The sequence below is a fragment of the Phlebotomus papatasi genome, chromosome 2, assembly GCF_024763615.1.
Source record: "Phlebotomus papatasi isolate M1 chromosome 2, Ppap_2.1, whole genome shotgun sequence".
NCBI lineage: Eukaryota > Metazoa > Arthropoda > Insecta > Diptera > Psychodidae > Phlebotomus > Phlebotomus papatasi.
The window spans coordinates 16,697,997-16,711,034 of record NC_077223.1 but is presented as its reverse complement, the minus strand read 5'-3'; the positions used below and the strand labels follow the sequence as shown (position 1 = coordinate 16,711,034).

General features: G+C 34.4%; 1 protein-coding gene across 1 annotated transcript; it reads left to right on the top strand.

Moving 5' to 3' along the window:
• Window positions 1-802: 802 nt before the first annotated feature.
• LOC129800267 (sodium-coupled monocarboxylate transporter 2-like) lies at window positions 803-4,071 on the top strand. Its single transcript, XM_055844541.1, has 3 exons — window positions 803-885; window positions 2,698-3,325; window positions 3,388-4,071. Exons 1-3 carry the CDS (start codon window positions 803-805, stop codon window positions 3,751-3,753), a joined length of 1,077 nt encoding a protein of 358 aa, XP_055700516.1. The 3' UTR covers window positions 3,754-4,071.
• Window positions 4,072-13,038: the final 8,967 nt, after the last annotated feature.

The window sequence follows — 13,038 nt, the reverse complement described above, 5'->3', positions numbered from 1 at the left end:
TTTGAGCATTCCGTAAGGCGTAAGCAAACAGAAGCATCTTGCCTTCCCATTTTGTGTTTTAATTAGAGTCGTTATGTCGTAAAACGACATTTTATTGTAATACTTGCATTTTAATCATTTTAATATTCATAAGATGCTGACCAAAAACTATTAGTATTCAGTTGAAAATTTGTATCTATTCAAAGCGGTAGTATAGTATCTCGAAATGTCTTCTGTTCAGTTCTCATATTTGGATTACTTCTTCTTCTGCATAGTATTTATTGTATCTATCGGTATCGGTTTGTACTATGCATACGGAATGAAAAGAGCGTTTTCTGTAGAGGAATATCTGTTCGGAGGAAAGAATATGAAAGTTCTACCCGTAACATTTTCATTGATAGCAACAACTATTACTGGTTCATCTACCCTTGGTCAGAGCATGGAAGTATACGCATATGGTTTTCACAATTGGATGTACACTGTACTAGGATTTCTTCGGTTTTTCATGATGAGATATATTTTCCTTCCTGTAATGTACAATCTTCAGCTAACATCCAGTTTTACGTACTTCGAAATGCGTTTCGACAAAAGCCTAAAATATATTGCCAGTTTTTTTTATATCGTCACCGGACTGTTTGTCATACCTCTGACGATTTATGTACCAGCTCTGGCCTTTCAAGAAGTTACTGGAATCAATCTTTATGTGATCACCGTAGTTTCAGGAATTCTATGCATTTGGTATACAGCTATTGGAGGCTTTAAAACCGTTGTATGGACTGATGTTTTTCAATTCTTATTAATAACAGTTGCAACATTAGTGATTATGATTGTTGGATTGATCAGTGTCGATGGATACACTAATGTCTGGACTGCTCTAGATCGCGGAGGCAGACTTGCATTATTTAAGTAAGTTTCCAGAGGTATATAAGTGTAGTGGTTACTGTTATCAATCTTTAAAGCCTAAAAGACATATCCAACAGTGAAGAAAATCACAAGTCGCATTTTTGAGGAATCTCAAGAAACATAATTTTCGAGGGAAGTAATGGGGTGAGGAGAATATGAGGAACATGTTAATGATGCGCACACTGATTTATGGGAAGTTCCCCGATGATCCCAAGTCTATCTCAAACGTGTGACTTGTATCTAATGGCAGCTGAACAGATAGACAGACGGTCAGAAAGAAAAACAGCGTGACGTCATTTCTCAAAAATCGTCTAACGCGAAGATATCGTCAGTTAAATCTGCATTTGTCGTAACTTATTTTTTGCGATTTTGAGATACATATTTGGAATCTACGTAATTTTGTTTATTAAACGCGCTTGAGAAAAAGAAACTTTTATGGGCCCATTAAAAATAATTTTAATTAATAAAAAATTATCAGAATTTGTCGTAACTTCTATTTTTGGTGAAGTTACGTCAAATTTCCATACAAAATTTTCTCTAATCAGCATTTGCCGTAACTTTTTTCTTGCTCATTTGCGTGGCTTGCAATTTGCAACAAAATTGTAATATTTCTCAATAAAACGTTCATAAACTTTTCCAAATATCCGAAGACAGTGCTAATCATGCGATATTTAATCATTTTAATTCAATATTGCGAGAAAAAAGTAAGAAAAAATTGCTGATTTAACTGACGATATGTTGAGAAAAGTGATCCTTTTGGCTTCCCAAGTGGAAATTTTAGAGGCAAAAAATCGAGCGATTGCGTATTTCGCTCTCAGTGTGGAGTTCGAGCAATAAAAGAAAGCAAAATATGTTATCAATGTTATAAGTTATTGAGCAAGCCTGAGCACCTTGCCTTCCCATTTTGAGTTTTAATTAGAATCGTTATGTCGTAAACTTAAATTTTATTTAATACATTAACATTCCTAAGATGATTTTTTGAGAACAGATACCGAAAATAATTAATATTTAGTTGAAAACTCGTATCTATTCAAAGCGGTTGCAGTTTTTCGAAATGTCTGATGTTCACTTTTCATATTTGGATTATTTTTTCTTCTATTTAGTATTTATTGTATCTATCCGGTCAACGACTGTTAGGCATGAAAAATCGGACCCTGATACTTCATATGCGAGGTCCCTTGTGGCCTGAATAGACTCTGGCTGATCTTCGAGATTATTTAGCTTGTAAAATTTGACAAGAAAGATTTATCCCAATCTGTAATGCAGGACCATCACTTAGATGTCCTTTACATAAACTTCCTTTACTTAATCCTTTGCTTCCGAATTTTGCAGGCTAAATATTCTCGAGCATCAGCCTGAGTCTATTTTGGCCCTAGGGTGATTTAACCTACTTTTACCAAATGTTGTGTAACTGAACATCATTGTAAGGTTATTTTATTAAATACGAACCCTGAGGTTTCGTTGCTAAGATCTACGAAGATGATTAAAGGTAGTATTCCAATAAAAAGTACATATGTTTTTAAACCACTTTACTGTTCTCAAGATCTTCTACATAGTCGACTTTTCGCCTCCTGAAGAACGGTCGAGACAGAGGACCCAATACAAAGAAAAGTCGATAATTCAGAAGTCCTTGAGAACAGTAAGGTGCTAAAAAACATGTTTATTTTTCCTGAAATAGCACCATAATGTTCAAAATGAAATCATCATTTTGATTTATCAAATTGTCACTTACAGCTAACCATGAGGGTTGCTTATTTACCTCCGTAGATATTATTCTGAAAATTCGAAAAATTCTAAAATTCCTTTTCCTTGCAGAACCGACCTGAATTTCGAAACACGTGGATCTGTATGGGCCTATCTACTGAGCACCAATTTCACCACCCTATATCAATTTTCCATGAGTCAAAGTGCCTTGCAACGATACATATCCCTACCAACTTTTGAAAAGGCCAAACATGCTCTCTGGATACAAATCTGTCTTTGCCAAGTCATACTGATGGTTCAATTTACAATTGGTGCCACAATCTTTGCGACTTACGAAAAATGTGATCCACTGACAGCGGGTTTTGTTGAGAAAATTGATCAAATTTTTCCGTATTACGTCCAAGAAAAGGCATCACTTTTCCCTGGATTCAATGGAATCTTCATTGCTGGAGTTTTTGCTGCTGGACTGTCTACTACATCAACTCTTCTAAACACAATTAGCGGAACAATATATACAGACTTTCTAGCTACTAAATTCAAGAATGCGTCCCAAAAGAGTGTTAGAAATTTATTAAAACTTTTGGTTGCTGTTGTTGGTGCTGCAGGAATCGGATTAATGTTCGTGATTGAGAAAATGGGAACAATTTTCTCAATAACTCATCAATGTTTCACATTGTCAACAGTTGGTGTTTTTGGACTCTTCATAAATGGAATACTCTTTAGAACAACTAATAGCAAAGTTAGTAAATCAATCATCAAATTATCTTCAATATTGAATATTTTTGGAAAAAAAAATTTCAGGGAGCAAAATTCGGAGTGATTGTGTCAATGGCAATTGTTGGCATATTGATCATAGGAGGACTCAATAAACAACCAGATCCTCTTCTTCCTCTTCGTACTGATGGATGTGATTTCTCGAACACTATATCAAATTTTTCAGAGCTTTCCCGTTCAAATTCAACAGGAGTAAATGCAAATGAGACTACGCATTGGATTTTTCGGATAAACTTTCAATTCTTTGCTTTTATAGGGCTATTTATCAATATTTTAGTTAGTTATACGGTTAGTTGGTTTACCGGAGGGAATACAGTAAAGGATCAAAAGCTTCTAGCCACTTTTATAAGAAAGAATATTCCGCAAGATACTCCTCTGTTAAATAATAATTAAGTTCGTGGCAGAAATTTGTGAGGCACATTGATGTAAGTTTTGCAGTGGTCTAAGAAGTAGAAAATAGATAGATTTTTTCATATTTGAAGTGATTAAGAGGTGCAAATGAATATAATCAGAATTTATTAGAACTGCAAAAGAATATTGGCTCATACAACCTGAGAAAGAGTTTTCCACCGTTTTACTCTGGAGGTTGGTTACCAACGCTAAGACGGCGGTGGCCGCTATCACACAAACATTGAAGTCTTTGTACACCTATATCTCTGTCTAAATTTTTGCTTTCAAGAGCTCTAGCTCAAAAGCAGTACTTGAAATAAATGAAAAAATGAAATGAATATTTTGTGAAATGATACAACTAGAACTATTAATATGCAAAAATCTATACATGTTAAAAAATCCGGTATTGGTGATATTTCAATTAAAAATGAACTATTTTTTTTAGCACTTTACTGTTCTCAAGGGCTTCTGCATTATCGATTTTTCTTTGTGTTGGTTCCTGTCTCGACTGTTTTCTCCACTCATCGGCGTGCTAAAAAATCACCAAACACTCGAGATGGCAATCAACACAAAGAAAATCGATAATGCAGAAGCCTTTAAGAACAGTAAAGTTAAAAAAACCGCTTTTTTTCATTACAATAGCACTTATGACCAGCGCACAATAACTTTTGTTTTGTAAACATGTTTTCAAAATTTCGCATGAGAATGAGCGAGATGACTAGATCTTAATCTCACTCACTCTCATTGAAATGTCAAAAACATGTTTACTAAACAAAAATTATTGTGCGTTGGGCATTATAATTCAATTATTAAAGAATAAAAAAATTCAATTATAAAAATAAATATTAGAAACTTGGATTCATTTACACATTTTCGGTTTTAACCCTTTAAGGACGAGACACTTTTTACGGACTGAAAATCAACAATAAAAATTAAACTGGTAAACATAATCAATGATAAGTCCTACATATAACCTTGGAAACTCCAACATAGTCTGACTCGGTGTATTTTGCGTCTCTATGAACGATAGGGACAAAAATAGCCCAAAAATTTAAGTATTTTTTTCTGACAATAGCGTAATTTGTCTAAAGCGAGACAGTTTGGAAAGTTGGACAAAGCAGTGTGGAATGTGAGACACCTCCTTAAAAATTTGATAATAAATCATTTAAATATTTCAATTTTCAATAAAAAGATTATTAAACATAATTTTGTGAATATTTGAGAAGTTAAAAATGCAAAAGTCGTTATTAAACAATTAAAGGGTGACTTGCAAAAAGAATAAAAAAAAATATATATTGCACGCGTGATATTCATAACCTTCAGACGGTAGTTGTCATTTTCTCTGTTTCTTATGGAAGTTGCTAGGAAAATACCAAAGTGTTTGTTTGATATTTCGGCATAATTTATGAAATATTATTAAGTCCGTTGTGAAAATCGAAGGACATACATCCATTTAAAAGATGAATAAAAAATATTTGTGAAATATTACATTTAAAAAGGAGAGAAAAGTGATTTACAGTAGAGTCCCGCTATAAGCCATCGCTCTATAGTCCACAATTTATCGACCGTTGATTTCAAAACACTGATTTTAAGTTAGGTTATCTTTTTTAGTACGCGATATGAAATGTTGTCATAATTATTTGGCAAACTTTATTGAGTAGTTGTGAAAATTGTGATCCATAATGAAGAGAGCGAGGACAAGTACCACAATCGCAAAGAAAGTGGAAGCCGTCGAGCAATTTCAATACTAAGTCGTTGATAATTTTAAAAAATTATATGGACTATAGTGCGACGCAAGTGTCAAATCTGGAACCAAATATGGACTATAGCGAGACTCTACTGTAATTTCGTGTTGCTTTCAAAAAAAGTTTTATGAAATCTTGGACAAGTTGATTTTGTGAATGAATTTTGTGATTTTGTGCAGTGAAATCATGTTAACAAAGACGACAAAGAACCTTAAGTACCCGGAGAAATAGCTGCAACAGCAGTTAGCAGCTGATAAGGAGAAAATCTCCTGGAAAAGGCTGCAAGGATTTCCAGATTCCGAAGACCACTTTTTCTGATAGAGTGGGTAGTAAATATCGCAAAAACACCTGGAGAAAGATAAAGAGGACCCCCTACAGAACTCCCAAAGCAAGTGGAAAAGAACCTGGCCGGATGAGGTATCCAAATCTGCTAAGAAGTTGTGTCCGCTTTAAAGCTATAACTGCTGGACAGTGCGAGGCGTCTGTGAAATTTACAGAACCTCTTTCTGGTTGGATGTCTAGGAAGTTCTTGGTAATTTGCGTTCCTTAGCTGTTACCCGGACATAAAGGAGGGATTAGCATAACCATCCAATGTGCAAGTATACGCAGAAAACCCTCACCATTTGATTTTCTACATATTTCGTATGATATTTTGTCATTAATATCACTATGTCCAACTTTCCAAAAATTTTTGTCCCGCTTTCTAAAATATTGTCCATCTTTTCAAAATGTGTTGTTTTTTAATTTGATGTAATATTCCAATTAATTGGTTGAAATATCTATTAAAAACTGTTAAGATTCTGTTAGAATATTTCACAAGCAATCTCATGATGCAAAGAAAATGAAAAAAATAAATATTTATTCGGCTTAAAAATGCATTTGAAATTGAACTCTTTCTTAAGTGTCTCCCTTTCCACAATCCACCCTACCAACGAATAATAATTTTCGTTTTAATGAAAAATATTACGTATGAGTATTGTAGTTTTTATTGCCAAAGGGGATTTGCTTAAGAAAAATTAAAAGTATAAGAAAAATGAAATCAATTATAAATTTGAGAATTTAAAAATTCACAATTTTTGAGCTTAATACTAAACCTACCGACCATTTTTGGTCGTTTTTCGGTCAAATGACAAACCGCGGTAGGGTAGGATACTGAACAAATTTTGTCTTGGAAAAGAACAAAAAATCAAATTTAAACACTGAAAAAATATTACATGCATATTTTAAGAAATTCATAAAGTTTGATAGTGACATTGTAGCGTTTAAATATGTGTTAATTTTAAACCGGTTAATTTGACCGGGTCTTGGTAGGTTTAGTGTTAAATGTTTACTATATAGCAAATAGCTGGAGATTTGCAAAAAATATCCTAGATTCATTCATTATGTACAAACATAAGTAAAAAAATAACTTTAGGTAGTCAGGAAAATTTATTTTCTTTATGACAGAGGTGTGCAAGAACCCGTTGAAACCGAATTAACGTCAAATAAAACATGTACGTCAATGGTCAAAACCGTCAAAACGCTACTATAACAAACTTATTTTGACGTTAATTCGGTTTCAACGGTTTCTTGCACACCTCTGCTTTATGGGACACCGGTGTTCCAATCGTCCTTAAAGGGTTAACCGATTATTGATCCCTATGGCATAAAAATATGTACAAGAGAACTCAGACAGTTTATTCTTAGTGTAAAATTTATAAATTGTTAAATAAATTTCGGATTCTATAAATTACGATTGTGTCAAGACTTGTTACAGCATTAAAGTTAACGAGTTTTCCACGCGATGAACAAGTCCTTAAATTTCCTGAATAATTTTCACCTTCCAAGAACAAAAAAAAGTGAAACAAATTAGAGGCTCTGCAGGTGAGAGTGAAAGAATGAGTTTTACCCTGAAATTTATACCAACCCCCCTTTGAGGGCCAATTTTATATCATTCTATTGGTTTCGAGAAGGGTTTCGGACACAGGAAAACCATTTCCCAGGAGTGCGGAGGTGAAAGTGAAACAACGCGAAAAGTGAGACTTTGGAGTGACTTTCACTTTCGCGAGGCCACCATAAAAAAGGGTCTTTTGCAGAATAAAAAAAAGCTCAACTTTTTCCACTTTTCATTTCCGACCACCTTCAATTTTCTCATTCTGCTAAACCTCTTTGCTCCCCTATGGATTCAGGTCTACGGGGAGTCTTCTAGCGGGAAATATAATTATTAGCTTTCACTGTTTTCTCCACTCTCACCGATTCCTCTTTTTTTTTTTCCTCAGCACCCAGGGAAAATCGACTTAAACAGAGCTCAATTTCTCGCCTATCGATTTCCATATGGGGGACAACCACCCTGAACTCCGAGAGGTTGTATGGGGCATAAATCAAAATATGTGGAGACAGGTTTTATTGAAACAAATGACCTATCGTGACAGTTTCGCGGGTCCGGTTGATTATCCCTTAATTAATGGAATACGGAATTGTTCTCCAAGCTCCACCCAGAACCTCAGTGTATGGCTTCCAGGAGCATCAACAGTTCGTGGGCGAAGCATTGCAAGAGGCTGAGGTAAAGTTTTCCAGCTAAAGCATCAATTTCAATTAGACTAAATGGATCTGATTTGCATAAATTTAAATTTGAATATTGATCAAATTTTGTTGGGAAAACTTTGAGTGAGTTAATTTTTTTTGAGATAGTCATATATGAATTTAATAAAAATAATTCACATCAGCGTTTTATATTACCATAGAGACTTTTTTTTATTTTATATTCGGGGATGCATTTTCACGAATATCAAGGGAGGTATTATTCATAAAATAGTGTACCATCATTGGGTAAATTACTGTATAAAATCTCTCAACTTCAACTTTAAAATTGCGTCCAATCTGTGTTTGTTCAAGTTAAGAACCTTTACAATAAATTGATCTAGGCTTATCCGTCTATTTTCCTTTCGTGTTGATCTTTTTGACGTCACAATAATCAATCGGGGTAACCTACAAAGCTGAGAAAGTAAATTTATTTGTATTAGCCAATAATTCGCTTAATTTTTACCATTCTTACGTCTTATGGGCAGGGTATAATAACTTTTGTTTGAGAACATGTTTTCAAAATTTTCCATGAGAATGAGCGAGATGACTAGATCTAGATCTCACTCGCTCTCATTGAAATGTTAAAAACATGTTTACTAAACAAGATTTATTGTGCCTTGGGCATTATGCTCAGCGCACAATAACTTTTGTTTTGTAAACATGTTTTTGACATTTCAGTGAGAGTGAATGAAACGAATGAAATATAGATCTAGTTATCTCGCTTACTCTCACAGAAGATTTTGAAAACATATTTACAATCAAAAGTTATTGTGCCTTGTTCATTACATAGACGATTTATTACGTTTTAGAAACTGCAAAAACAAAGGTAAACAACTTTTTATTGTTTATAGTAATAACAAACACAATAATAAAAAACTCTTAAACATTTTGAAATCTCCCCAATTCTCTGTTCGATTCGTTCTCACCGTGTGTCACATAAGATTAATACTTTCTGAACTGCGAGAATGGTAAAAAAGTTAGCAAAAGTGTTTTCACTTGTCTTTTTCTCGAATTTGACCACTGCGTACAAAGTTGGCAGCCATAAAATCACCCCAAAACTGACCGAATCACAGTTGGCACTGAAGAAGAATTACTCGAATTGCCTGTAAGATGATTCAGAAAACAATTAATATGACCAGTAGTAATAATTTTACTGATTGTATTACTCAATAAAAGTACGCTCTTTCTAACACACGTATTTTTTCACTTGAAATTTTACATACTAAAGCGTGTCCACTATAAAATTGTTCCAAATGATTTGATATTTTTAAGACAGATGTCACTAGCTCACATTTTCGTTGTATACAAACATTGTAACAAGTGTTTTTACCTTTTTGGTAAAAGTTTCATCAAATTCTGTTCATTTTTCACTGAGATACGACATAATAATGGAAAAGAGAAGGGAACTGATCGTGTACACGTGTCTAAAAAATCCTGGAATCAATTACGCGGACATTGGAATACTCACAAATACCTCACGCCAGATCGTCCGGAGGGTCCAGAAACCTGGATGTGGAAAAAATCGAGATTTGGAGAAAAAGGTGATCATGCGCTACAAGAACAGTCCTTCGACATCTGTAAGGGATATGGCTAAAAAAAACTTAAATGTGCTCTCAGTCTTGTGCACAAAATCAAACAGAGGAATAGACTGAAGACTTTAAGACCCAAGCAGCCCCTCATCGCACAGATACACAAAGTCAGTCAGCTAAAACATGAGCACGAAGGCTGCGCGATAAGATGATGTCTGGCTTTAGTGGATGCATCTTGATGGATGATGAAATATACGTAAAAGGAAACTTCAAACAATTACCAGTAGGGGAATTCTGCAACAATATGACAAAGTCATATGAAAAATTCTCGTAGTAAATTCGGGAGTATGATAACGTTAAAGGCCAGTGAGTATTGAATGAGCATTCCATGAAGCTCTATGAAGCTCTCAATAAGTGATCTGAGTTTGATTTTGAAGAATATCCATTTCGATCGCGCAGAACAGTTTACTCGACGCGATTCTTTACCCCCAAAATTCAACTCACAATTGAATTTTCACGCGTTTCAAGTTGCAAGCACCTCGAGTTGCACGCATTTCGAGGCTACCTGTAAATAATCTCAGTTCCATAAGCTTATCTGAGCTTATCACTGTTTTCTTTTTTTAATATTATGTAGACTGCATTTTTAAAACATTATTCTTAGGAACAATTTTATCGTTGACACTCTTTATACACACACCTCTCATTCCGTCTTTTCGTATTCTTAATATTAACCTTAAGGGAGTCTGAGGCAGAGTAAACATTGGGTAGCACGAAATACTAATATTTATGTCTACACTACTTGGACTTATGTCGACCACTTCATCAGTGGACAAGGATCCCTGTAGTATCTGTGAATTGATATAGGTCTCGTCCAATGCAGTCTAACATCTAATTAAAAAAATGCAGTGTTTACAACTACCCCGTGTTTACTGCTATCCCAGTTTACCGTATGACACCACAGCCAGTTCCAAAGTTCAATATATTTTCTCCTTCAATGCGATCTCTGTGTAATATGTCTGAACATTAAGTCTTGGGTGGAGAGATTCCTGAAGGGAAATTCTGTAACTCTGTGAAGTGATCACCTGTCAAAATTTAGGAATACGCTTCACTGAAGTGATACCAAAGGATATTCTGTAACTTGCGATAGTTTCACGTGAAAGGATCACTTTGAGGTTATGTGTTTCACTTGTTAATTTTTCGGTGAAGATGATGTTATCACTCGGTGAAGCCAGTGAAAAATTTTTCAATATGTAGCTTAAAAACCAACACTACATCTTTTGTAACATTCAATTCTAGTGTTTTCCATAGTTATAGTTCAAATATTGATGAAAATCTTAAATTTAATGAAAATTCCAATACACTTCCCCTCTCTGTTTCACGCAAAATTACAGAATAACTTTTCTAGCAGTCGTGAAGGGAAGCTCGTGAACGTTTCACTGGTGAATCGTTCACTAGTGAAGCGTTCACAGACTTCTGTTCACAGACTTAGAGAATTTCTACCCTAGTTCGACGTTCGAATGTCACGGCTGTTAGATGGAGTTCCTCCCAGTGTAATGTCATTTGCTCAGTCAGATCAGCAACTATCGTAACTAACTTTGCATATTTCATAGGAAAATACTCAATTATTAAGAACTGCAGATTTAGGTAATGAGTAAGTTCCGTTAATTGCTGGTTCAAATGATGATGTAGTGAAATGTTTTGGGATAAAACAATTTTTTTTTGTGAACTAATAATATTACAAAGGAAGGCTTTCAGGCTTCGCACACATTCTGGTTTCAAACGTTTCATATTTTTACCATATTTATTTAATGAATTTGACCTCTTTTTTCAGGAAATGTGTGATTTAATACTAGATATTAAAATACATTAGCACGAATAAGATAGATACAAAGAAAATCTCAAAATCATGAAATGTCACATGAAATTTTTCTTTTTACCGTAGATGCGGCTGACTTTGTCTCCAGTGGATGATTTTGACCCCCTACTAAGCTTTTCTTTAATTCTAGCACTTAATAATGGTTTTACCGATCCGACATAACATGCCTAATCGGGGAGGACCATTTTTAAACATTAAAAGTAAAGAAAAGCTTATGAACAGTAGGGGGTCAAAGTCACCCGTATTTGCGGTACATTTGAATATTTAACAGAAATTGTATAGAATGGTGTACAATGCTGTGCTGTGCAAGGACTTCCCCTGGAATTTTATTAATTGAATAAATAATTTTTGTATCATTACTTCCCTCGTTCCATACTATAGTTGATTATCGGTGAAATTACCTGTGAATATTGGGTTAATGTTCGCAAATACTGCAATAAATTAATTTCCTTCAGCACAATTTACAAAAACAAGGTAAATATTTTAAAATTATTGCCCGCCCCCCCCCACTTCTATTCATCAGCTTTTGAAGCCTAAAGTACGAACTATAAAGAGCATTTTGCTCAAGGTGTAATGTGTTGTAACAAATTATTTTGTAGTGGTACTAATATAGTGTTCGAGAACTGTTGGATGAATAAACAGAAGGTTTGTGAATTGGAAATGTGTTGCAAGTTGGAACACGGTTGGAAATGTGTTTATTGAATGTGCTCTTGTGATTTCCATCTCCTGTTTTTCCACCCTATTCAATCGAGATTTATTCCCACCTTCCGGCCATCGTGAACGGAAGTGCGGAAAATGCGAATGACTAACAATCTTTCGGTGGAAAATATCTGGCCATGGTGCAATTTCTCTCGTCGCTCAAACAAATATTCATGCTTTTTCTCAACATCCTTATTTATTCATCGAATGCTCCAGTTCTCACTTTATCCTTTCTTTCCCGAAAGCTTTTTTTACCTCAAAACTTCAAATACTGGATAGAGGAGAGTGGGACGATTTAGCGAAGGATGTTTTTCAATTTTCTTTGATTGTAATATTTTAATAGGACTTGATAATAAGGAAAGGGTAGCATAGATCGCTAGGTCTAGAAAATCTTAATCAATTGAAAACAAATGCCTAAAACCAATATTTTGCATGTTTTTAATGCCAGTATTTAGTATATTAGTGATCCATTTAACTATTTCTGTTTATTTTATTTTATTTTTTTTGGAAATTAAACTCATTTCCAATTAGAACTAAATAAAACTTGGCGGTCAAATGAACACCGGTGATATTAGCAATAGATATTATAGATATAGATATTATAGCATTAGATAGTAGCAAGCGCCTGGCAAGTTGGCTTTTTTATATGGAGCTTTTTGAAGCCAATTTCCTAAATTGATCTCGGACTCAGCTCACAGTGTTCCGAGGAAAAAATGTACTTAAACAAAAATTTAGTATATTTATCCCTCCATACGGTAAGGTATCTTATAATGCGAAAAAACTTCTCACTTTTTAGATATTTGGCGTAACGGTCGCGAGTGCAAAAAAATTCCCATATAAATTTAAATCGAAGTATGAGAAAGTGGCTTGAAATTTC

Excerpts from the sequence above, each read along its gene's own strand:
- LOC129800267 (XM_055844541.1), top strand. The coding sequence starts at position 803 with ATGATTGTTGGATTGATCAGTGTCGATGGATACACTAATGTCTGGACT. Across the intron at positions 886-2,697 it reads GGCAGACTTGCATTATTTAA|AACCGACCTGAATTTCGAAA; the intron begins GTAAGTTTCCAG and ends TTTTCCTTGCAG. Across the intron at positions 3,326-3,387 it reads TTAGAACAACTAATAGCAAA|GGAGCAAAATTCGGAGTGAT; the intron begins GTTAGTAAATCA and ends AAAAAATTTCAG.